This window comes from Mus musculus, chromosome 12 (genome assembly GCF_000001635.26).
Source record: "Mus musculus strain C57BL/6J chromosome 12, GRCm38.p6 C57BL/6J".
In the NCBI taxonomy this organism is placed as follows: domain Eukaryota; kingdom Metazoa; phylum Chordata; class Mammalia; order Rodentia; family Muridae; genus Mus; species Mus musculus.
Window position 1 is genome coordinate 100,953,941 of NC_000078.6, and position 26,741 is coordinate 100,980,681.

The following is a 26,741-nucleotide window of genomic DNA, read 5'->3' on the forward strand; positions in this document are numbered from 1 at the left end:
GCAGAAGAGTGGTTACTTTTGCAGAGGCAACATAAAAGTCAGGTCCCACAAGTGTCAAGGACAGTTAAGTGCCCACTCAAGCCACTGAGATAGTAGGTGCTTCTTTCAGTCAACAAGCTGCAGCTGACACATCAGAAGAGCCTGCCCTTTCCCACATGCCCTGCCTCCACCGATAGTCCCGCCCCTCCCCCAACGCCACCCATTGCACCCTGCCCGTTAATACCAGTTCCAAGTCATGGAGTTTAGATTTTAGCTGTAGGTTCTCTTTCTCCAGCTCGTGGACTTTATCACTGCGAGCCCGGGAGGCAGTCAGTTGTTCCTCCAACATGGCTTTGGTCTCGATTAAGATGATATTGTCTTCCCTCAGCTCCTAAGGAAGAGCAAACCCAACAGGAGAGCCATCAGATAAAAGGCCAGGGTCACGACCGACCGACCACAGGACTTCTAAACAAAGCACTTTCAGGACCCTGGAGCCAAGCAGCCAGCCCAGGAACACTCGGCAGGATGCCCTGAGTTCAGTTCTTGTCACCCTCACCTGTGCCCTGGAGGCCAGGCATGTGGGCTCTCAAAGAAAAATTCAAGACTCGAAAAAATATTCAGTGGTTCTGGGGTGTGCATCAGTGGTAAGGTGATTGCCTCATATGCACAAGGTCCTGGGTTTGCTCCTGAGTACAGTAAACAAGGGACGGATGGCTTTGAAAAGGCAACCCTTCCTTGAGGTCTTCCACAAGCCAGATGATCCTACACTTGGAACCCAGTGGGAAAGTGGACTCTGGTGACAGTGCCTCAGTTTCCTTTAAAAAGGGGGAATGGGGTGGCTGAGAGTCCACAGAGGGGAGGGAGCCCAGGACTAAGGCAGATCCTCTCAATTCAGGATTTATGCCAGATAAGGAAGTCTTTACAATGGCCCTGTCCCAGCAGAGCAGGGCAGGCAGATATGAACCCCACAGTCAGGTGCGTCGGAGACTGTGGCTTCTGCTAGCAGCACAGAAAGAGGCCAGCCTGTGTGACATGCCTGTCAGACCTTGTCTGAGCTTCTCAAATCCCACAAGTCCTTCCCAGCAATGCTTAGTATCCTCAGTGTGTGTGAGGTATGCATGTGTGTGTCCAGGATGGACAGACAGACTTGCATTACCTCTCACATGCCTTCATGGCTTATAAAGTATGCACACCAGGAACTGCCACCTTCCTTGGTGGGAAAGATCACCAAGACTTGTCCCACTCATGGACTGCAACAAGGACCACGGCTGGAGCTTCCTCTTTCCCACCAAGTGCTCACTCTCCCACACGGGCCTGGATCCAAGCTTTCTGGTACAGGGAAGTGCTCACAGACATGGGCTTCATCAAAGCTGGCCCTGTGGAAGCAGCTCACTGACTCTCGGCTCTCCCATGAGCCTCGAGAGACTCCGTCTTCAAAGACCACAGTACTATGGCTGGTCTAGCCTTACCTACTCCTCACAGCATCCTTTGGAGGGGAGGCAGATCAGAGTCAGTGCCCCCTACATATGACGGACCAGCTCAAGTACAGTAAGGAATGTGCCCAAAGTCACAGACCTGCTGAGGGCTGAGGCTGAGGTTCTCTCTCAGGATGGAGAGCTTGGATTTTGTCTTTTCTCCACGGCCCTCAGGTTAATAAGAGGCCCAGACTGCCTCTAATGACATTAAGACAGAAAAATGGGGGTAGGGTGGGGTTTCCTCAAATCAGCAAGGATCCAGTTCATTTTTGTGGTCATTATCTACCCTGTGTCTAATAAGGTCTACCCACCAGCACTTCCAGCCTCTCGCTCCTCTTACTCAGTAAGCAACCACAGGGCAGCTTCCACTCTTTAGGCATACTGTGAGCTCCTACTCGGTCTTCAAAACCCATCCTGAATGACTCCCTCTGGGGACTTGGTAGTCTCCTTTGACCTATTCACTAGATCAGGTATTTCTGGATTTCTATCCTTCCCTGTTCCTTCCCCTATGGTAATGGTGGCTGTCCTGTCTCCACCCTTGGAACTCTTTGGGACAGGACTGTTACACTTCAGTGCAAGGAGAATGTCCTGTCCCTTTAAGGACTCAGATATCCTGACAGGCAGAGACAGCACCCAACAGAATCATCTCTAAGCTCTTTCCGTACTGTGTGTTGGTGGTCTCAATGTCCACCTTATTAGATAACAGACATAACCCACTTTACCTCACACATCAACCACTTCACAAGAGAGCAGCCCCGAAGGATGCTATGTTCAAGTTCTAGCAGACCAAAAGTTCCACTAGTGGTCTGCAGGGTTGAGAGGGCTGACTCCATTGCTCTGGGCAGCTGTCTGAGGCTGGCATATCTATCTGCCCCAACCAGAAGGCAGTTATCAAGCCCAACCCCACCCAGTCAACAGCTGGGGTGTTTATACAGCCAGAGGTTAGACTGGAGAACCTATTCCTAAGTAATTTGAGAGTCCTTTTCTGATCTGCCACTGTAACTTGAGAGAGAAAGAGAAAGAAAGAGAGATGCAGGGAGCTAGTGGGCCACAAGCTCTAGCTGTATGGCCTCTCAGGCTGGATAACTCTACCTCACTGAAAATGTGGCTAACAACGTGTGTACAACTCTCAGCACGCATTGTCTGGAATCGCCAGCTGGCCAGGCACAAACACTTCACACCTGTGAGGAACAAAGTTAATCCCAAGAATCATCCATAAAACAGCTCCCTTATCAACAAAGTGCTCTGCAAGGGCCTGGGGGTGTTGCTGAGCAGCGAATGCTTACATGAAGGCCTGAGTTCTGGCCCTAACACTGGAAAAACAAAAGCAAAGAACAACAATAAAATAACTGGTTTCCAGGAGTACCTCTTGACATCCACCCCCCCAACACACACACACATAAACAGCAAACACCAGAGGGGATGTGGAGTCAAATAAACACTCTCCTTCCCAGTGAGCTTGGGATCACAACACACAATAGCTCCTAGTGTCCACTGCAACAGAAAACCCACGGGTGTTGGGGGAAGCAAGAGCTGGGCCGCTGGGGCCATAGCAACAGGCCTCTTGCTCCTTCCTGCCCTGGCTCCAGAAAGGACAATGCCTCACGCCATGCCTCACTTGTAAGTTCCAGTGCCACCGAGAGTAAAGGGCAGGATGCACTCCACCCTCAAGGCCTGCCTGTCTGTCTGCCTGCAACATGACTTGACCTGAAGAAATGCAGGGCCAGATCAGAAACCAAAGAGCCCCTCTGTCCTGTTCCAACTTGACAGATCTCAACACAGTCCCCAGAAGCAACAGGGCTGAAGTCCCAAGGCAGAACAGAAGACTGCCCACTCAGCACCTGAGTCCCCCTCAGCAAGCCCCCTGGAATTTTACATTCCTCACTTGAGACATGATGCTTAGCTGTGCATGAACGGTGGGAGGCTGGGGTCCCTCCACAGCACCCCCAGTTCTCCTGTACCACGCTATGCCCCCTTTTCCCCTTATGGTCAAGGCTCTCCTCATTCTCTGGCAGCTGGGCAGGGCTCTGGAGACTGCCAGACACATTCCGATTCCAGACCACTTGCTTAGCAACTGTGATGCCTTTTCTTGTTTGAAGAAAGGAGGCTGCTACCCTCACAGGGTCACTGTGGGGGGCCCAGAGCTAAGCAGAGTTTGGGCTCTACAGCTACTACTGCCCACCTAAAGGCTTCACTGTGTCCCTGTTCTGTAAGGGACCAGAGAGAAATGCTCTCTGTTGGAGGTAGGGATGAGGCATCATGTTCCAATAAAACTTCACCCATAAAAGCCGATGGTGGGCTGGACTTAATCTAGAGACTACAGTGAACTGGCTTCAGAGTAGAGAAGCTCACTGGCACAGAGGCGCAGTATGACACAGACTATCTTCTCAGGCTCACAGTCTGGTCAGGAAACAGACAGAAATATACATCACGGTGATACTGTACTTGACACACTACCCCGACCCCTCCATCGGAGGCAGGCTTATAAAAAGAACTGTGAGATGTGAGATTGGGGGCATGACCCGCTAAGCTCACAGACTCAGCCCTGTTCTGGCCCGAAGCTGACAACTCTGAATGAACAAGGAGAGGCAGGCAGCCTGGGAAGGGCTTGTGCAAAGATGCAGAGGTCTGGGGCACAGGGTGTGGGGTGCATCACTGAGTGCCAGACAAGGGGAAGAGCATCATGTCACCCCAACGATGGAGGGGTATTGGACCACTGGAGAAGGCCAGGGAACCGAACACCACAGCCAGCTTAGATTCAGGGAGGGCGTCTGTGCGTAGACGCTGGAGTAACCAGAGCAAGCCAGCAGGAGGCAGCAGAGAGTAATGCACAGGCAGCATGCCAGGAGGTGGGGGCCTGAGCTCACAGGAGGGTTAGCCCTGGAGCCTGACCCACATGGGGAGGGGTTGGGAGGTGAGGAGACAACAGGGAGGTGAACTGCTGCTTGGGCTTAAGTACCAAGTGCAAGGAAACAACTGGCTCCACAGTGACCACAGGCTGCTATGGAAGGCAGACAACGATTCTGGACACATTAACTAAGACTGCAATGGGATGCAGCTCTGAGAGGGATCCGACGCTCAAGGCACTGGGTACTTATCATCAGTGAGCCCCAAGCATCACCCAGCGAAGGTTAACAAGCACATCCAGGAACCTCACGGTACAGGATAGTGAGTTGGCCTGGAGCCACCACAGAGTCTCTTTTGCTGTTATCTTAGGGGTGTGATCTTGGAATGGGGGATGTTAGGTACGAAACACGATGGGCCTGATCACTAACCTGGTTCCTAAGATCGGGGCCTTGCCAGCGACCCACCCATCTCTCTGGCTGCCTCTTCCCTGCAGGACCTGTTCCAGAGCGCTTTATCTCCATTCAGGGGTTCCCTACAGAGAAAGGCTGGCTAGGATAAGCTCGCTGTAGGCATGCCTCTGTGCCAGGGAGGCCAGGCCAGGCCAGGCCACGCCCCTCCTTTCCTAACAGGACAAGACTTGCCCCACATTTGGCAGGATAGCGTACTGCTGTGTCTCAGCCCCTCTGATTAGCCTGAAACTAGCACTTCTTAGGAAGCTGTTGGTCTGCACACTACAGGGGGGGACCATTGCCACTATGCCCGGGAGGCACCCAGCATCTGGGCATCTGCCTTTAGCCTTAGAAAGCCAATCGCAATGTTTTTAAAGGGATGTCACTCAGGCTGGCTGTGTGCCCACTCCCCAGTTCCTCCTGTCTCTGGGTGGTTACCCTGTTCCCTGCTAACCGGTTTCAACCCTTCTGAGAACTGGACCAGGAGCCAGGGAAAAGCTGTTGGAGTTTAAAAACAAACTGTAAGTTTGTGGTAGGAAAGCTGCCTGTGCACCCAAGCTCTTCCTTTATCTCCTCCTCCCACCTGGCACTGCCACACTCTTCCTCTGGGGATCCAAACTGGTGCGTTCCAGGTCAGACAGAATGTCTGTGTCACCCAGCCCCAGCACGGTTACTCAGAAGTGTCACAAATGTGGCTGGCTGACTAGAAGCCATAGCCAGATTGTCTCTCTTATCTGAATCTTGGTTGAGCTGCTTGGGTGAGCACTGTAACTAGGCTTCCTCCAGTCCCAGGGAGCATGAACCATAAGCTTCTCTCTCCCCTGCACGCTCCCCTGCATGGTAATAGTTTCCTTCACTTCATGCTGTGGTTCCCACGGATCTTGTCTGCTAGCTTGTGAGGTGGAAGCCCACACAGACAGAACCCAGCCTCTGACCACGGACAGGTACTGGGTTCTGTAGTTCTCACCTGTGAAGGTGAGCACCCTGCATCCAAGACCTCAGTCGGAAAGCACGTGTGGTAGTGTGAACCTGAAACTAACCTGGAAGCCTCACCCATCCAAGGAACATGCGAACTCTCTAGAATGCTGGGTGTTACAATTCTTTCTTGAAAAAAGCAAAACAAACAAAAAAACAAAGCCTCGTGGGAAAGTACCGTGGCCTGTGGTTTGTTTTAAAAAGTGCCTGCAAAATGTGTCTTGAGGTCACTTAATCGGGGATTCCAGGGAATTGTCCTGACGAAAGCCCATTGTGGGCAGTATTTAATAAAACTTGCTTCAAGTTTGGCTCAAAATGGTAGAATTGGTCTTTCTCTCATGAATGAATCTGTAACCCTTACCCTAACCCTGATTAACAGTAGTGTGTAATCCTAACATCTCAGGAGGCTGAGAGAGAAGGATCCAGTCCAGGCTACACTTGTAAAACCCTGCTTGAAACTGGCGAGGGTGCACCAGTACAGGCGTGCAGAAGCACCAAACACCGACACACAGACTTCTGAGGCTGCTCCTCAGGGACTCAGGAATACAGGAATTTAAATCTACTCACACACATCTCTCTGTGTCTGTCTGTCTGTCTGTCTGTCTGTGTGCGTGTGTGCGCGCGCGCGCGTGGGTGTGTGTGTTGGGCAGTGCAAACCCGTTTGTCTCCAAGGCCAGAGATGGTGCTAAGGAACTTCTCCACTCCTTTCTACTTTATTTAAAAGGCTCACTGACTAGATAGACTCACCGGCAGGCCAGCCAGCCCCAGGGGTCTGCTCCTATACCCAGACCAGAGCGCTGGGACTGCGGAGCATTGTGAGCTCAGGCCCTCCCGATTACGTAGCTAGACTACTGAGCCATCACCAACCCTCACCTTTCATGCATGTCTTTTTTATACATACGGGTGTTTTGCCTGCATGTGTACCTGCGCTTCCTGTGCATGACGCCCAGAGTGTCCAGAAGAGGGCACGGGATCCTCTGGGACTGGGGTTAAGACAGCTGTGATGTGGGTGCTAGGAATCAAACCTAGGACCTGAAGAGAAGCCCGGGCTCTTAACCACCTGGAAGGTGCGGTTATAACAGACCTCAAGGCTGATTCAGACTACAGCCAGCTTGAGAAATGAACAGCTGAGAGTCAGGGAAGGAAGGTGTTTCATAGCTTCAAACCTCCCACTGAACCTGGAGGGCACGATTTCTCTAACCAACAAACCCCGTCATTGCTCGTGTCTGCACTCCTCGCCCATCACTGGGCTTAAAGGCCAGAGGTCACATTATGCGGGCACTGGGGATCTGAACCCGGGTCCTCACGCTTGGACAGCAGCTGTCCTCACTCAAGGATGGTCTCAGACTCTGCTGTCTATGTAGTTCCTCTTTTTAATTGTTTGAGACAAGGTCTTGTATACAGGCTGGCCTCAGACTTACTGTGCAGCCAGGAATGACTCCTGATCCTCCTGCCCCTACCTCCCAAGTGATGAGGCTGCGGGTATGTCGTCCCCGGCGTCCCCCCACCCCCGCCCACAACCAGTATGTGACCCCCCCCCCATGGGTATGTACACCCACACAGGCATGTGCTGCCACACCCACTCAGCTTACCCTGTCTCTTCTATCACTAATATTTGGTTATAAAAAAATATAAAATGTACTGAAAAGTCAAAATTACAATGGTCTACACCTCTACACACACCTCCCAGATTCTATGATGAACATTTCAGCATACTTACTTCATCTCATGACTAAGCATCTGCCCTCTGCTCTAACTCCTCGTTTTTACTTCTAGACGCTACACCTTGCACTTGTGCCTTCTCTAACGTTAGGACTCCCACGGGTCAGCTGCAATCTACACACTCTCCAAGGCATTGGTTTGATGGCTTAGAAGCAATTCTTACCTCTCCCTGGAGAACTACTAGTTACTGATGGATACCAGGGAGGAGAGTCCGTGCCTTAGCCAACCAGCTGCAGTGGCCAGTTCCACACTCACGGTCACGCAGGCAGCCTTGGCTAACCTCTGTGGCCCCAAAATAAAGCATGGTAACATGAACATGGAACAGGGACTTGTTGGGAAGTCCAGCTGGGGTGTGAGTAGCATGCATTGCATGCATGGTTGAAATAGGAGAAAATCAACTTAGTTAATAAAAAAATGATTCTTAAGGAACTCATGGGGAAAATGTATTATTACAACCCTTGGAAAAATGCATTATCATAATACTTTCAAAAATTCTGATTTTTACATTCAGTTAGATATAATTAAGTAAAAATAAACTCAGACCCATCAAAATCAACTGTGCATTAAGACAGCACTGGGCCCCTGACAAGAAGACACTCAACACTAAGAGGTGCTTACAGGCTCAGGCCCAGCCCTCTGATGGTAGAACAATTATCCTAATCTCTATAGGCACAGACAACACCAGGATCTTCAGGCAAAGCAAGCTACCCAAGCATTCTGGGCTGCACTTGAAGTTAGTGGCAACTTACTCCCCTTGAATGAACACTGTGTGCACAGGCCAGTGGTGGCTGGGGGCAGCCTGTATCTAAAAGATGCGCAGCAGTCACCAGATCTACAATGCAGCCCCGAGAGAATCCAGTAAGCATGATTCCCCAGTCCCTGGCTGGGCCCAGGACCGTTCCAGTTGCTAAGAACATATATCCACCAGCAACGTAAGCCAAGGTCCTTTCCAGAAAGGCCTTCCTGGCTGGGCTCAGGGAAGTAGGGAGACAGGCTTGAGTGCCAGCCCGAAGGAGCTTCTGAGATATACACCACATTCCACTCAGCAGACCCTGAATGAAGATGGTACACTCTGTATACACTGGCTGGCTGGGCCTCAAAGCCCTCCAAATTCACTTGCACTGTCTACCATGGCCATACCAGGATGGCGTAGTCCTGACCTCGCCCCACTGACTGCCGTGTTGACTGCTTTCCCCAGCTTCCCAGCATGTGATCCCTCCTCTGCACGGTGGTGCTCCCAGCCTGTAGCTGCTCCCTGCCATCAGGCTCCTCTTTCTCACAGTGGCCTCCTCAGGAAAGCATTCCTGGTCCCTCGCCACGCTCTGAGGGAGGGGCCCTCCTGTGGGGTTCCTGCCGAACACGTGGATATCACGTCCTAGCTGCAGGCTTGCTCACCTGCTTCTCAGACGACAGGGAGCTTTCAGAGGGGACTGACGGTGTCCCTGCCACTCCCATGACGGTCTCCACACTGCTCCGTCAACATCACCACAGCAGCAAAGTCAATCCCATGCCACACCAAAGTGTTCCAAGTATGGAGAGGGCAAAGGTGTCATAACTGTTCTACACAGTCTCCAGGGGCAGCCCACACGGCTGTTGGGAATTCTTCAATACAAGGAGGAACATCCAGGTACTGTGTGCTCCATCATTACCCGGGTCCAGAGGCCATATTCCTGCTTCTCCTCTCAGGCCCAATTTATCGGGTAGCTCTGACCCCAGTGTCTGCAAACCATGCATGTTATCATCTCCTGCTCTGAAAGGTCTCATGTAGACAAATATATCCTTTCTTACTATTAGCAGAATGAAGGAGAAACCCAAAGAACTACTTACTTCATGATAACCTACTATGAAACTAGTATTATAAAATGTGTCGCTGTCCTGAACTGAGTCAGATATTGACATGATAGGTGGGAAAAGAGTCTCCCTGCAAACCTTTTTCAAAGCTGAGAAATTCCTTGTTCAGAGAACACAACTCCTACTACATCATCATCATCACCACCATCACCATCATCACCATCACCATCATCTCAGCAGCAGCAGCAGCAGCACCACCACCACCACCACCACCGCAGCAGCAGCAGTTCCTAGCACAGTAGCTTATCTGCATGGAGGGAGAAGGTTGAGACAATCTTGGAATGAACATGAAGTCTGGATCTAGGGAGCCGCCCACCTCTGGGAAACAGAGTACTGGGGTGAGTCCTGGCCATCACACTGTACTCCTGACCCTGTATGGGTACCTTTTGAGGTCCAACTTCAGGGGCACCTGCTGAGGCAGCAGTGTTTGAAACTGTACCAGACCACGCCTGAGGCTCCAGCGGTGACATTTGAATAAGCATCAAAGCCCAACCGGTGCACTCTCTCCACCTACAGCCCTTCTTCAGGCTGGACAACACACTTCCTAAGTCAGCCATGAAGCTGTTCCCAAGACAAAGAGGGGCCTGGGCTCCCAGCTCCATGCCCAGAATCCAAGATGTCTTTTTTGTTTTTTTTTTGTTTTGTTTTGTTTTTGTTTTGTTTTTTCGAGACAGGGTTTCTCTGTGTAGCCCTGGCTGTCCTGGCACTCACTTTGTAGACCAGGCTGGCCTCGAACTCAGAAATCCGCCTGCCTCTGCCTCCCGAGTGCTGGCCAAGATGTCTTTTTAGCAGGGAGCAAAGTGAGTCACCCAGCCACTCACATTCCTCATGGGGACACCGCCGAGTGCCCTGAGAAACACTGTTCAGCCGTATCCTCTAGAGCTTATCTCATCAGCCATGGCTACAGCCGGAGGGTGAGTGTGGCAGCAGGAGAGCCAAGTCCCACCGCAGGGAGGACAGGGTGCCTAGACCTGTGCTCAGTCACCCCAGGAGCTACCAGGCAACCAGGAAGAAACACTGGGGTTTCTTACAGCAAATAAGTGCCCTTGATGAGTGCTCTTCCAAGCAGTCACTTAGTGTCACTGCCCAAAGAGGGGAGGGGGCAAAATTCACAGACCTTCAGCCAGCAAAGGGGGTCTTCATTTGCAAAGACATCGCAGAGCACCATCAGGGCATCAGTGACCTCCCCTGGCTCTACCCTTGATTTGTTCACCTGGCTTGACCAGTAATCTACACAGGATTTAATGTTAAGTCTTGAGCTGGGCTTGGTGGCGTGTACCTATAGCCCAAGCACTAAGAAGGCTGAGGAAAGATACTGAAGCCCAGGAATTCAAGGTCAGTGTGGGCAGAAAAGCAAAACCCAATCTCAAAACACACACACACACACACACACACACACACACACACACACACACACACACACACACACGAGAGACAGATAGCCTGGGGCATAAAACCATTCGCTATATAAGGTTGACAACTCGAGTTGAATCCCTAGAATCCACATCAAAAACTAGACTCAGCCAGGCAGTGGTGGCGCACGCCTTTAATCCCAGCACTTGGGAGGCAGAGGCAGGCAGATTTCTGAGTTCAAGGCCAGCCTGGTCTACAGAGTTGAGTTCCAGGACAGCCAAGGCTATCAGAGAAACCCTGCCTTAAAAACAAACAAACAAACAAACAAACAAACAAAACAAAACAAAACAAAACTAGACGCAAGGGGGTGGAGAGGTAGCTCAGTGGTTAACACTGCTTTCTGCTTTTGCAGGACCCAAGTTTAGTTCCCAGCACCTATGTATCGAGCAGATCACAACCACCTTTAACCTCAGTCTCTGTGGGCATCTGCACACACATGCACACAGTCCCTGCCAACATACACACCACTGTACATATATGCACATGGTTCCCACCTACATACACGTATTAAAAGTAAGGTTAATCTTTTAAAAAATTTGTGAAAGCCTGATGTGATGGCACACATCTGATGTCACAGCATCCCTATAGTGAGGTGGGAAGCAGCCTGGCGAACATAGCCATATAACCCAGAAACCAGAAAGACACACACACACACACACACACACACACACACACACACACACACACACACACACACAGTTCTCATTCCATGCCAGGCACACCTCCAAGCTAGAGTCATTTGGGAAGACAGACTCTCAAGTGAGAAAATGCCTCTGAGTGACTGGCAAGAAGGCGAGGGCAGCGTGCATTTTCTTAGAGATTGATATGGGAGGGTTGGGCCCCATTGTAGGTGGTGCTATGCCTGAGCTGAGCAAGCCAGGAAGGAGCACTCTCCCACAGCCTCTCCATCAGCTCCTGCATCTAGGTTCTGCCCACGATGAACTACAAGCTGCAGTATGAAATAAACCCTTCCCTCCCAAAGTTTCTTTTGGTCATGGTGCTTATCACAGCAGTAGAAACCCTCAGATAGACATGAAGTAGGAGAAAGACAAACTCTAAGAAGCATCACTGCCCTTTATCAGCCACCTCTACTCCCCCTGGCGCGTCTGACATCTGGAGACACGAGAAGGGCTAGAGGGAGACCCAGGAGGGCTAAAGGAAGCAGCTGCTTCAGTATGGATCTCCCTCCCCTCAGATCCTCCAAGGACGCATGCTTCGGAGGCTGAGTCCAGCAGCGGTGTATGGAAGCCTGCCCGGCCACCTCCATCTTGAGGGGTGGCCAATTACCTCCATGCGAGCCTTGTAGAAGTCCACGTCGTGCAGCTTCTCCTTGCAGCGTACCAGATCCATCTCCAGCCTCTCTACACGGTTCGCCTTTTCCCTCAGCGAGTCCAGCTCATCCCGATAGGCCCGGGCTGACCGCGCATCAGCTGCAAGCTGAATATTCTGTCAGAGTGGAGAAGGTGGAAACCCAGATTAAGGCGCCCATTTGAGGAGGAAGAAAGGGTCGATTTCTACAGTGTGGGGTCTCCTGGTAGCTCAGGAGTAACGTGTCCGTGCCTCCCCACACTAAGAGACATGGTTGGCACCCTGAGGATGCTCTCCCGACAACAACTCTGCCCAGCTTTGGTGGACCAGTTCCATGTAACATTCCTGATCCCCTGGGGCCAGTTACTGGGGAAGCCCAGACTCAGGCCCTGGGCGTGCAGGCCCAGGCCTTGTACTCACATCTTGCTTGGCCTTCTGAAGCTCCAGGACCAGCTGATCCACCTCGTGCCTGGTGTCTGCAAGCTGCTCCGTCTTCTCCTCCCTGCACGGGTGATTAGGAGATTGTGAGGGGGAGGATACTCCTTGGCAGGCTCTGGGAACAGGCTGCTACTTACGTCTAGGACCACAGAGGAGAAAGGAGGACACACAGGCTTCTGGGAGCCTGTGAAAATGTTCCGGACCCTTGTGTCTGTGTGTGTGATAACCGGGGTGTGTGCAAGTGCACGTATAACCTAGACATTTGATGGTCCATGTTCTTCTTTATGCCCTCCATGTTACTTTTCTTGAGGCGGGGTTTCTCACTGAAGGAGGAACTTGCTATTTCAGTTAGACCAGCTAGCCAGCAAGCCCTGGGGATCTTTCTATCCCAGTCTCCCAGTGCAGGGCTACAGATGTGCTATTATGTGGGTGTTGGGGGTTCCAAACTCTGCAAGTTCTGTACCCACTAAGCCATCTCCCAGCTCAAAGGCTTAGGTTTCTAACATGTACCCTTACACTGGGTCTAATCATCACCTGTTGTCCCTAAGTGTTTGTACTGGCTAGTTTTGTGTGTCAACTTGACACAAGCTGGAGTTATCACAGAAAAAGGAGCTTCAGTTGAGGAAATGCCTCCATGAGATCCATCTGTAAGGCATTTTCTCAATTAGTGATCAAGGGGGAAAGGCCCCTTGTGGGTGGGACCATCTCTGGGCTGGTAGTCTTGGGTTCTATAAGAGAGCAGGCTGAGCAAGCCAGGGGAAGCAAGCCAGTAAAGAACATCCCTCCATGGCCTCTGCATCAGCTCCTGCTTCCTGACCTGCTTGAGTTCCAGTCCTGACTTCCTTGGTGATGAACAGCAGTATGGAAGTGTAAGCCGAATAAACCCTTTCCCCCCCAACTTGCTTCTTGGTCATGATGTTTGTGCAGGAATAGAAACCCTGACTAAGACAGTGTACAAGACAGACAGAGAGTTCACAGATGACTCTGTGAGACCAGATGTGGAGAACCAGGGTTGAGCAACTCCTCAGATGGACAAGTAACATTCAAGAAAACAGGAAAGAAGACCCAAGTGAGCCAAGAAAACACTCTGCTCACCCGCCCTATACTGAGCCTGCACAGCACAGCACAGCACAGCACAGCACAGCACAGCGCAGCGCAGCACAGCACAGCACAGCACCCTGCTTCGATAGACCGTCTGGCTGGAGCCTGAGCATCAGAAAGCCCTCCCTACAAGTGCGGGCCTGCAGAGGGCTGGTGATGCGCCTTCAGCCACAAGGAGCTCAGAGCAGCCCTCCCAGCCGCATGTCAGCAGAGCTAGCCACCCCACACCACCACACGTGCAAGCCAACGACACGAGAAGACTGTATTTGGTCCAAGCCGCAAAGAAGCGGGAAAGGCAGGAAGACTCACAGCTCCTGCCTGACACGCCGCAGCCTGGCCTTGGTGTCAGCCAGCTCCACGGCTAGGTGCTGCTTGTCTTCACTGGACAGGCTGCTGGTGGGGCTTGGTGTGGAGTCTGGGCTGGAGAACTTGCCGGGGCTGGGAGGCTGCTGTGTCTGGAGGTAGTCCCTCTCTTGTGTCAGGTCCACGATCAGCTGTATGAGACAGGGATAAGACGGGACACACACAAGCTCACCAGTGTCCCCTGGACTGGCGCAAGGTCTAGACCCTGACTAGGTGAAGAACCACTGAGACAAGAGACTGAGAACCAGGAGGGGGAGAGGGAGAGAGAGAGAGAGAGAGAGAGAGAGAGAGAGAGAGAGAGAGAGAGAGAGAGAGAGAGAGAGAGGGAGGAGCTGGAGGAGCAGCCACCTCGGGGACCCATCCTGCCGGCTACAGCTGCCCCACAGGCGAACCTCGGTACACTCGTCACGCTCGTCAATGAGTCTGCGGAGGTGGAACACCATGTTTCTGGAGAGGGCCTCCAGCTCCTCTGGGGCCACATCTGGCAAGTCCAGCCACTGCAGGTCAAACACATTCTCCTGGTTGTGGGTCACCTGTAGGAATATGGCCTGTATTGCAGAGGCTGCTGCTGTGCTTGGCCCTGGTATTCCCGAATGCACAGGGCCATGTAGCGTGTGACCCAGGCAGAGGCCAGAGCCCACTCTACACCTCATTCCCATACCAAGACAGCAACCTCCTTCCCAGACATCACTAGGCCCTCATTGATAAGTTTCCCATGGCTAGCAGAAGGGCTCCATAAGTCAGATTAGAAGCCATGAATTCAAGCCACCTCTCCTTTCCTCGGATGACACAGTCACTGGGATGCCCTAAGCTGCAATTACTTACAACCTACAGAAGGTCGGCCTCTCAGTGGGAGGATGAGGACTAGACCTTACCTTATTCCTTAAAATAAAATCTAATGCAAACAGAGCAAAATGTTAAGCCTCTTAGCTCAGGATAGTGCACACATAGCAATCTTGGCTTTCTTCGGGGGAGTTATTTACAGTCTAAGGTGATTTGGGGGCCTGAGTCTCATTCCCACAGACCACAGAGGGCAGCCTGGCTTTACCACTGTCCTGTGCAGAGAGCTGAGATTTGCTGAGCTGCCATCCTCTCATGGATAGAAGAGAATCAATTTACCACACAAGTCTCAAAGGGGACACCAAGAAAAGCGATAGGCCCACTGGGGAAGCACTCAGACGTCTGAATCGGGATAAATCTTATCCCATGGTACCCTGAAGCTAAGTTCTGAGGGCCAGGCCCCGGGCTGATCTATGCTAGGGCTGGGGGGACCCTGAGTCTCAAGGCCAATTGTGGGTAGCTTCAGGGTGCCCAAGCCAGTGGCACATGGTCACCTGCTGAGTTTGTAATTATAGGCTCATTCTCTACCTCCCTTGATTCTAACAAGCAGCTCCACACAGATCCTGGGCATGTGGACTTTGAAGAGATACCCAGCAAAGCCCTATGCCAGCTGCTGAGTTTGATAATCACACAGGCCTCTTTGGTTGTATATTCCTTTTTATTTTTATTTTTCTAATATCCCGCTATCTACACAGAAAGGACAGTGAGATTTCGCAGAGAGCTGACAAATCTCAATGACCCTTAGACATACACATTTGCAAAACACAACACCCACAAGGAAATTAAAAGGCAGACTGCTTCTTCAGCCCAAAGAGGCACATAGTCATGATCAAAATTATTTACTCAATACCAACTTTCTCTAACGTCAGCTTTGCTGGGCCTCTAAATGCAACGAATGACATCTACAGCCTACTTCAAATGCTGGCTTGAAACTCTCCATCCAGCTACAGCCGTGTCACCAGCAGCTACCATGAAAGCCCTGTGTGTGGTGCCTCTTCTAATAGTACAGCAGGTCTCGCACGCTCCTATCTCCTTGGTCTAATTACAGTGAGTTATGAGCCCTAACGAGGCACCCAGCACCAAGAGAAAGAAAGGTCCATCCTGGCTGGACATCTGCCCCACAAGGAAGCCACGTTCTCCAGCTGATGCCATTTCGGTCAACCTCAGGCAGAGGGGCAGGAAGGACTGGCTTGTCCTTCCCCAGGGCCGTGTGACAGTGTAGAGGCCTCCTGAGGAGTGCTTTCTCAGGATGGGCTGGTTTTGACATCTCTCTCGGTGGCAGCTTGTTTCCTTGTGTGTCACTGACAGCAGCGGAGACTCTCTATAAAGATCAACTGTTCAGAGAAGATGACATTTGCCAGGATACATTTTCAGGGCTTATAAATCAAACCCTGAGCCTAAACCACTTGACAGCTCTTAAAAATAGCCTGCGTCCATATAAGGTAAGAAGAAGCAGGCAGAAGATGACTTGATTGAAGTGTGTGTGGTGTGCGTGGTTTTCAAACCTCTATTTTATTTTAGTTTGTTGGTGGCGAGCTACCTTTCCAACCAGAATCAATGCGTCTGTGGTGTCATGAAACTGATAATTAACAAAATCATTCATGGTGATGTCGTCCTCAATCGTTCCCACAGTGGAGATGCTGCTTCTTGCTACAGCTCTAACGCCCACGGCCACGCCCCCCACACCTACCTCCTGGATATGAGCCACAATGCCAGCCTGGGTCTCGATGTCCAGCTGTTTGATTCTCTCAATGAACTCCTCCTTCCTCTCACACTGTGAGGGATTATATGAATCAATGGGAGCATTTACCCAGGTGCAGGAAACCCGGGTACCAACCACACCCACGGCACGCAGCCTGGGGTCCTAGTACTGTCCTCAGAGCAAGACTTTGCACACAGCTCTTCTGGCCACCTACAGGAGCCAGGCTTCAGAAGCCCAGGTTTGATCCCACTTAAGCATTTCTTCACAAGCAAAGGGGGCACATGTGACTCAAGGCGAGGACAGGCACACTCCAGAGGGCAATCGTTTCTGCTTGGTGGCACTGGGGATAGAACCCAGGGCTTTATACATACTACCCAAGCAGTCTGTTACTGAGCCTGGAACCAGCCTTTTTTTTTTTTTTTTTTAAGACAAGGTCTCTGTAGTCTAGGTTATCATAAAATTTATAATATTCCTACCCTAACGTCAAGTGCTAGGATTACAGGTGTGTGTCACTACACCCTACTATATCCTGACAGTTTTACATTATCTGTCCTCTAAGGGCCGTCAGTTCTGAGAACTGCCACTGTAGCTGGAAAGCACGCAGTGACAATCGCAAAGAAGTGAAGAGGACAGTAGCTCAATGAAGCTTATTTACAAAAATAAGTGCCTGAGCTCTGGCCTACATGCTACAGGGAGCACACAGTATGGTATCCTGGCCCAAGGAACTACAAACAGCTGTCACACTGCCTCCTAGGAACTCCTGTAATGATGATGGACTGGCCACCCAGAACCCTCCCTAACCACTGCACGGCCCTACCTGAACGGCACAGCCCAGCACCAGCAGCAGGACCTTCTTAATCTCCTCCATGCTCTTCCCTGTGCCAAAAGAGTAACAGATTTAGTCAATACAACTGCGTAAGTAAGTTCCGAGAGATGTGTATTTTGCTTTAAGGAGAGGGAAAAAAAAATCAGATAAAGACCAAAACAAAACAGCCCCACAAAAACAACAAACCAGTAGCTACTTACATACGCACATTATGTAGAAGTTCATTTATCTTTTTACCTCATGAGAACTTTGTGCAGAACCAATTGAGGCCTTTACCACTCACATACTTCATAAATCTCTCTATGTAATAACTGATGGGCCTCTCCATCAGCAAACACTTTCAGCGTGTGCTGTAAGCAAAGTCCAGTAGGGGACAACTGTCTACAGCTCTGCCCGCTGTCGCTTGAGAGCTCAGGAGGAGAGGCAGGACAGTGTGCGGACCACATGTGCTCAGCTTCACGCTGCCAACACTTGTGTGTCTCCTTGCTCTTCTGCTTGTGAGGCTCCTGTCAGACTGGAGTGTTCTAATATAAACCACAGAAAACATATCTGGCACCTTTTGTTTCTGAGACAAAGGCTTCCGATGCAGCCCCGGCTGGCCCGGTCCATGTGATCCCCCTTTTCAGCACCCCAAGTTGTGGCATTACAATCATGCACCTGCATATACATTTTTCTTTATGGTTACCAAATCACTTTGCACAAAAGCTCAGACAGGGGCTGGAGAGATGGCTCAGTGGTTAAGAGCACTGACTACTCTTCCAGAGGTCCTGAGTTCAATTCCCAGCAACCACACGATGGCTCATAACCATCTATAATGGGATCCGATGCCTTCTGCTGGTGTGTCTGAAGTCAGCTACAGTGTACTCACAGACATTAAATAAGTAAATAAATAAATAAATCTAAAAAAGCTCAAACAACCACCAGCTGCTTTCCAGTTTTCAGTATTTTAATACAAAATGCTGCAAAGAGCATCTTAGTGGTTAATTCTCTATGAATAAGGACCTTACACACTTTTTCAGGACAAATACTATTACACCTGCCATGTGGCCACACTGTCCTGAAGACAGGCTTTTCCATTCTACTCTGTGCATCATTTAACAGTTTCCATGTTCCAACCCTTTATCAATATACCTGGTCACTGTCTTAATTTTGCCACTAGGATGGGCCCCACACCAAACTTCATTCAAAGTTATCTGTCTCTGCGCTTGAGGCTGAGTGTCTCAAGCCCCTAACCAGTACCAGAGAACCTGGGCTCTCAACTTGGCTTGGTTGCTCCACGATGGGGTGACTGGGGAAAGCCAGACTCTGTCTCCAGCATCAGTTCCTACTTCTGTAAGATGGGAGCAGCTGGCCTGGGTCATGAACAGGGTTCCCATTGCGGTTTGTTAAAACCAACAAAACACCAACACTACTGTTTCTGCCCTTTCAACACATCCTGTCATACAACAGGGAAAGAAAGGTGTACTCCAAAACATAGCACCATTTTCTCGATAGACTTCTGACTCTACCATACTGCTTCAAAATGGCCCCAGATATCAACAGGAGACACTTGTGGTATTGGTATTAATCTTCACTGTCAACTTGACTGGACTTGGAAACTCTTAGGACACCTCTGTAGGCGTCTTTGAGGGCAATGCCAGAGAGGCTTAACTGTGGAGGGAAGACCAGTGCGTACATGAATGTATCATGCTGTGGGTTGGGGTCCTGGACTGAAGAAAAAGGAGAAAGGGAAGGAGCCTGGCTGAATGCTAGCATCCCCCACTCTGTCCTGACAGAAGCAGGACATGTGGTGATGTAAGGAGCCCTACATTCCCTCCACAAACCCCACATCTTTCCTCGCCATGATGGACCAACCCTCTTAGCTCACGAGCCACATACATTCATCTCCCCTTAAGTTGCTTCTGTCTGGTATTTTATAAAAGAGAGAGAGGGGGGGGGGGAGAGAGAAAGAGGGGTAAGTAATATACTGCACAAATAAAAAACCCAAACCACACCCAAGAACCAGGATACAGGTGAAGAGAGTAACCTGTGAGAGCCTGCTATTCCTGGCCAAGACTCTGCTGAACTCCACTCCTCGTGCTAGCATGGCTGTCAAGCTCTAGAACAGGAAGCCAGTTGGGAGCTCACTCCCCTAGATTCACGGCACCTCCTAAGCTCACGGTGGGGCCCGAGGCTATTTCCTTGTCCTCAGTGACACACCAGAAGATGAGGCCCTGCGGTGTGGATACACTACAGCCTTCTACTTGGCCAGAGGCTAGGATCTACGTATGACCACACTGGGGGGCGGGGGGAAATCAAGCCTTCCAGGTTGGTTTTAATCAGAAGAAAAGGAAACTCCTACATTAAATGCTAACAGCCTCAAGTCAGGCCAAAAGAACTATGGGGCGTTGCCAGTCAGCATCCACCTCTTTCCCCAGTCACAGGTCACTAGCAGGCCGGTGGCCCTCGTGTACCCTTGGGCAGACATAAAAGTACTGGCTCCTAGCCCGCCCTGCAGTGAGATATGCACAGCCCCTGCTTCCATGCTTATCTGCCCTTCTTACTGGATCTGAGACAAGGGAAGAAAATGCCTCTAGGGTCTGAGCTCATGAAGAAAATCATTACTCTTCAGTCAAGGGCCAAAGGATCTAATTATAGCAGCCTTCAGAATAACTGAGACAATTCCAGTGATCCATTAGAATAAGAGACTAAAAGAATAAGGAGAGGCGGGCTTGAGGAGACAGTCCCCATCAGACAGTGGGAGTAAACACTGTATCCTACCACACGGAGGGCAGTTACAGCTCAGCACGGTACCACACATGCCCAAGAGCTTGTACGGAGGAGGGCTTGGGTGCTCTCACCAGGGATCGGTGCTGGAGCAACGGGTAACTTAAGGTTACAATACACACTATAAACGTATCAACACGTCACAGTGCATCTAGTATGCAACTGTCTGTCAATTGAAAACGTATCAAAGTGTCAATGAGTGCTGGGCAGGCCTGACGATAGCTAGCAGCCGGAAGGCAAGAAAGAGGTTTAGAACCTGCACAGATGTGAGGTTCAAAACGACACAAGAAGGGGCTGGAGGGATGGCTTGGCAGCCAAGAGCACTGCTGAGCTTCCACAGGACCCAGGTCTGATTCCCAGCCTTCATACCGCAACTGTCTGCAGCTCCAGTTCCAGGGATCCAATGCATCCACAGGCACGAAGCACCTAGGCAATGCACAGACATATATGCCAGCAAGACACCCACACACATAACAATTAAAACTAAACAACGACAAAATCCAATGCAGTCAATGTAAGAACAGGGTGACCCTGGCACCCTGCCAGCACCCGAGTGCCACCCTGAGCCATTTAAGTCATCCTAACTAAGGGAGAGCTAATGAGAGCTGGGTGTGGTGGCTCACAGCTATGTATCAGCACTGCAGAGACTGAGGCAGGATGAGTTCAAGGCCAGCTTGGGATACACAGAAAGATATGTTTCAAACCAAGACATGGTCAGGTAATGACACCTGCCGCCAAGTCTGATGACCTAATTTTGACCCCTGGGACCCACACAGTTTGAAGGACGGACTCCTTACCTTATACCTCCACACTCATGTGGGGACCCATTCAGCACACGCATATACACACAGAGACAACTAACAAAAGCGTAACTGAAAAATTTAGGACAAAAATGTGAAATGTATTAGAGCACTGTTCGAAAAATGTGTGTGTGTGTGTGTGTGTGTGTGTGTGTGTGTGTGTGTATATATATATGGAACAAAGGCAAGAGAATGGAACTTAGAAATTTCATGAGAAACAATGGAAATAACTCCCCTAGAGCTAAGCAGAGTCTTAGCCTGCTGCGCCACACCTGTGGCCCACGTGTCCACTGACGCTTGCAGGCTACGCTTTCACCTGACAGGTTCCACTCACGGAAGCCCAGAAGGAAAGACCCAAGTCCACACCACCCTGCTCCTTGTGGGATGGGGGTGCCTATTTCTTCCAAGATTTCACTAGTAAAGAAAGAAGTTTTTTTCCTAAGTCCCCAGGCTACAGGTTTGACTAGTTTCAGGGAACACAGAAGGACTGACTCTCTTGGTCCCTGCAGCAGGCAGCAGGCAGCAGGCAACAGACATGCAAGGCTGGGTAACTCAGTCAGCACCAGAGGACAACCAAGTCCCTGCCAAGCACCTACTGAACACTTGAAGAATAAAGGCCAGCAAGTGCTCTAAATGCAGACAGATGTGGACATAAACAAACATGCCAAACATTTAAAAGAGCTGAGAGACTCGAGAGATGTCTCAGTGGCTATAAGCTGCTCTTCTACAGGACCCAGGTTTGGCTCCCAGCACCCACATGGCATCTAACTATTATTGCCTGTAATTCCAGCTCCAGGGGATCTGACAGTCTTCTGCCCTACATGTGCACTGCACACATGTGATACACAGAAATACACACAGGCAAAACACACACACACACACACACACACACACACACACACACACACACACACACAAAACACCCTAGAAACAGGACCTGGTTTGTAGCGTCAAGCAAGGCTTCCCGGCACCGGGAGCAGCATGTGCAAAGGTACGGGGTAGGAAAGCGTGATGCTTCTCAAACTGTAAAAGCTTTGTGGTTAAGCCTACTGGAGCTGGGTTTCAGAGACATGGTGCTGGGGACGAAACAATGCCATTTTCTAGGCCAGATGACTCACAAGCAACCCCAAGTAGTGAAGTCAAAACACTCACGTTGTCTTGTAGAACCCTGGACAGTCTGAGTCAGTGGCAGAGTCTAAGGAAACCCTACTAGCCTGTTTACAGCCTGTCTACAGCCTTACAGAGTCACCATGGAAAGCAGCAGATGAGCTGGCCAATGAACACACACACAAAACCGAAAGATGCATACAGCACCTAGCTCCAGTGCAGGAGAAAGCATCCAATTCTACACACAGTGAGGTATGGGATGGGAAGTGGCGGGGCAGTTATAGCGTGGAGCTGGGCTAGGGCAGAGGAAAGACTCTGGACTGTCCCCGAAGCCCACGCAGACAGTAAGGAATCACACCTTAGAGTCCTGAGCACACGTCTACAGCCTGGTACCAGCATACATACAGAACTGGCCTTGCATAATGCTGGCATCTTTGGGTGTCTTCCAGCCTCCCTCCTTGGTTCCCTTTGGCTGAAGCCATCGGAATGCTTAGAGCTGACCTCTTGTGTTGAGAGTCAGAGCCTGAATGGACCCCGTCACCTGCAAGAGATCGCTGAGGAGCAGGCAAGGCAAGCATCCTTTTCTTCCTATCCTCGCTGTACACGCATCCTAGATGAAGGCGGGAAAGAAGCAGTGGGGACCTGGAGACAGGGCCAAAGAACAGCAGGGCAGTTCAACCTTGTCTTGTTAACTCAGCAGGCTGAGGACCTGTAAATCCCAGGCTTGTGGGGGTGAAGGTGGGGGTTTGGGTGGGTGTGTCAGCCTTACACTCACACAGTACACAGACAGGATACTGGCCTGAGCATGCAGATTTGCTGCCTCTGTATCAATGGGCACTGCCACTGTACCTCAGAATCAAGTGCTATGGCTACCATTTATGTTAACCCCAAAACAGTCCTGAAAGAACAGCGTTATCATCTCCATCTTACAGAGGAGGAGGAGGAGGAGGAGGAAGAAGCTGAGTCAGAGAGCTAAGATCTGCTCCTGAGCCCACAGTATCTCCCACCTACCTCCTCTCTGGTACCCCAGTACTCACTATGCACATGCTCCTCCACATTTGTTGACTGACTAGTTGACTGACTGACTGACTGACTGATGCTAACTGCTGTAGGAGATCTCTAAGATAGCAGTTTTGGTTTCCACAGATAGATGTCTTTCTTAGTAATTCTACATTCTGCTCGCCTCTGGGTTTACATGCTAGGGTGGCCCACTAACGCTGCGTTCCCTGGTTTTGTAGTTAAAAACCGGTCATTTCATAAGCATGATTACAGGGCTGTCCCACTTGTAAAAACAGCAGTTTGAACATGAACATGGTATCAATAATCCCCCATGTACATCTAGAGGCTCACCCAAGAGGCCTAGCTCTGGGGCCTTCCTGGAAGCTCTGTCTAACCCAAAGGCAGTGATTTATTATTATTTATATTATTTAGATAGAATAGCCTTAGGCACTGCCATGCAACCATGCACAAAACTGCTCAAGTGTGGGAGCACGGGACAACCTCCACCATCCACACTCACTTGAGACGTAGGAAGCAGCCTCACATTCTGGGGCAGGGTGTGTGTGTGTGTCTGTGTGTGTGTGTCTGTCTGTCGGCTTTCTCAGCCTCAGAATGCGATCACACATGACACCCACCAGGCACACATGTGACCATGCAATCCCCTATTTTTTATTTGGTTCTTCAACAAACATTATCAACTATACACTGGTAGGCATACAGCCACACTGCTGTTTGAAGTGGTACAGGGGTACCCTAAGTGCACCTAACCAGCTGCCCCATCCATCCTAGTGTCTCTCTGCCTTCATATCAAGTCTGTCCTATGCCTCTGAGTGCCCTGGCACCACCACAAAGGACAGAAGACAGCTGTCCCCAATTTGAAACCACAAGCCCTCAGGACACCCTTACCACCCTAGCCTGTCTCTACCAGCCTGGGCTGCAAACTTGATAGAAAACTCACCAAGCAAATAAGAGAGAGGAACACAGTTTGCCCAGGAGAGATGAGGGCCATGCAGAAGGAACACAGAGTCAAGGGACCTCCCAGCACCAGATGGAGAACCCCAGGCCCAGACATCAGTGGGAAAGACAAAGACCTTTGACAAATAACATCTCCTCCTTCACTCTCTTCCTCTGACTCGGCGGGTCGCAGCCACAGAGAGCAGAACTGCTAGTGGCCATGGTGCTGGTGGCTGAGGCTCTCTCTGAACTCGACCACTCCAGGAAGTTTACTAAACAAAGCCTGGTTTCCTAGCAGGCCCTGCTGGCCAGAGGGCTGGCCCTGGACTGCTGCACTGGCCCAAGAGTGTGCCGGGAAGCAAGCTCTATCTGTTCCTAGGAGGCATGGCATGGACTTCTAGTGTCCAGGCCACCAAGTCAGCACTGTAGCCTGGCAAAAGGGACACACTAGCAAGCAGCAGGGAAGCCAGGAGCGAGCTAACACGCCCCTCAGAATCAGAACGTCAAGGTGCTTTTCTGAGGTGCTGTTCTCAAGAATCAAACAAGAGATCAAAATCCTGGTAAGAATGGGGGTTTTACAAACTGACTGTATTTGCTGTTTTTCTCAGTGCCGTGACAAAGTACTTAGAGAAAGCAACTTTACAAAAGATGCATGCAGGTCGTGGTCTGAAGGAATAGTCTCGTCATGGTGGGAAGCTGTGGTAACAAACAGTGAGGTGGCTGCCCATGCTGCATCTGCAGTCAGGAAGCAGAGAGATCAATGGTAGTACTCGCTGGCTTCTTCCTTTTCCTCTTTTTAATTCAGTCCCAGACTCGATCTGAAAATGTCCTCAGAAACACACGTGGATCCCAATCGAATCAAGTTAACAAATATTAACCATTAGCGCTTACATTTTTCTCTCTCCTCATTCAAAGAACTAAAGGTTTTTCCAATTTATAGTCAGCAAGATGCTTGTTGGTAAAAGTGCCTGTCACCAAGCCTAACAACTTGAGACTGATCCCCACCCCACCCCAACATGATGGAAAAGAGAGAACAGGCTACTGAGGGCCGTCATAGGATCTTACTTACACTGTGGTGTACATACACTCTCCCCCCCCCCCCACACACACAGAGTAAATGTAGTAAATAAAGAAAGAAATAGGATTAGAACAAATACAGGCCTGAATAATGAGACAAAGGCATAGGCAGGCTGGAGAAAGGGCCCAAGAACGGCTCAGCAGCCACATGGAGACTCTCAGCAGCCTTGTCACCCCATCCACCCCACTGTAGGACAGCAGGGGGGGCAGCTGGGGAGGACCCTTTCAGTTCTGAGGGGAGCAACCTAGCTATCAACAAGGTGGATGGTGACAGGTAGAGCCTGTACCCTTGCAGGGTTGCAGGAGGTGGCCTGTAGAACAAGCATGCCCACCCTGGTACCCACCCCAGTTAGCTGTGCAGGGCTGTTCCGCGTGGGCTGTGTGAGGGAGGCGTCCATGGATCCAGAACTTCAGGGTAAGGAGACATGGCCGCCTTGAAGCAGTCCTCCCAGTAGGCTGGATCCTGCACATCTCCAACCCCGAGCTCCTCCCACCTTGACACCCCTCTTCACCTCTACAGTCTGGATGGAGAATGCCCCCCAGAGGCCCATGTGCTGAAGGCCTGGTCCCACAGAAGAATAATAAAGAGATTTAACAGGAGGAACCTAACGGGAGGTCCACATTTTGCCCACTGAGGCACACCATGACCTTTGCTCTGTGGCCCTAATGTGAGTAGTTTTGCTCCAACATATGCTTCAAGGTCCCAAAGAACTGAATTATGTGTGTCAGCATCCCAACAACATGATCAGGCCATTCCCCTGTAAGAGGCGATCATCTCACGTTCTAGTGTTCTAGTTCTGTGACAGAAAGCAAGCATGACTTGCCTTCTCTGCTAAGGGCTCATCAAATCCCTGCCCAAATACTACCACTCTCCTCCTGCCTGGGTAAAATGAATCATCCCTCTGCACAGAGAAGCACGAGGGGGTGGCCTCCATTATGCCTTCTCCTCTATACACTGGGGACTTCTCTGTGGCTCCCGGCTCACTGGACCCACGAGTGACCATCTGAACAGCAAGGGCTGGGAAACAGGTTTGGGCTGAGCTCCTCCTGCAAGGCTCCAGCCAAGGGGCAGCCTGCTAGGAGGGAAAAAATATGCAAGGGCATTTGTGTCTCCTTGGAAGGGGCCAGAAAGCAGGCCTGTGGCTCCTTCAACCAGAACAGCAGACATGCCAGGGTCTTGCTTGTGGTCGAAGAGGACAGCTATGCACAGACTACTCTGAGCCCTCCAAATGCTACATCTGCTCCTGGAGACCTATGTTCAAGTGTCATATAAGGAACACTTGGGACCAACAGCCAGCCCCACTAACAGCTAGCCCCAAGAACTCCAGCTATACTCACAGACAGGTCCCTGCAAAGTACACACATGGGGTCGTAACCTCCACTGACCCCAGGAATCTAAACTGGTATTTAGCATGAGCAGAGCAATGGTGGCGGCCAGTACTGCTCAGGACCTACAGCCAAATACCCCAAAACCATGATGTCTGCATAATGTATGGATTTAAACATGTTTACTGACCTCCATGCCTCTGTACTTCTATGGCCCTTTCCCTTCCAGTTTAGCCAATGTAGATGAGATCAGCAGTTTATAAGTCTGTAAATAACTACCGCACTTGGATACAGGCCTTGGAAGAAAAAAAAAAAACCAAGCTCTCTTCCAGACTGTTCTATGATGCACTGCAGAAATTAATTTGCTAACACTCTGGCTTCTTGTCAGACAAATGTAGTCTTTTTGTGTGTGTGGCACAGTGA

The 26,741-nt window shown here is 50.6% G+C and overlaps 1 protein-coding gene across 6 annotated transcripts in view; it reads right to left on the bottom strand.

Annotated features, from left to right (window-relative positions):
* Ccdc88c (coiled-coil domain containing 88C) overlaps positions 1 to 26,741 on the bottom strand; it is a 117,833-nt gene that overhangs the window by 42,422 nt on the left and 48,670 nt on the right. For 4 of the 6 annotated variants that reach the window (XR_381542.4, XM_006516188.3, NM_026681.5 and 1 more), the window contains 7 exons: positions 17,281 to 17,339; positions 16,452 to 16,535; positions 14,314 to 14,454; positions 13,868 to 14,052; positions 12,440 to 12,521; positions 11,999 to 12,157; positions 224 to 370 (listed from right to left, as the gene is read on the bottom strand). Coding sequence is in view for 5 of the 6 variants with exons in the window: in XM_006516188.3 (XP_006516251.1) it covers positions 224 to 370; positions 11,999 to 12,157; positions 12,440 to 12,521; positions 13,868 to 14,052; positions 14,314 to 14,454; positions 16,452 to 16,535; positions 17,281 to 17,339 (857 nt within the window). In the remaining variant the exon portion in view is untranslated. Of the gene's footprint in view, positions 1 to 223; positions 371 to 11,998; positions 12,158 to 12,439; positions 12,522 to 13,867; positions 14,053 to 14,313; positions 14,455 to 15,400; positions 16,096 to 16,451; positions 16,536 to 17,280; positions 17,340 to 20,424; positions 20,912 to 26,741 lie in introns of those variants that run through there. The other 2 variants (XM_011244166.3, NM_001362342.1) reach the window with 2 other exon arrangements.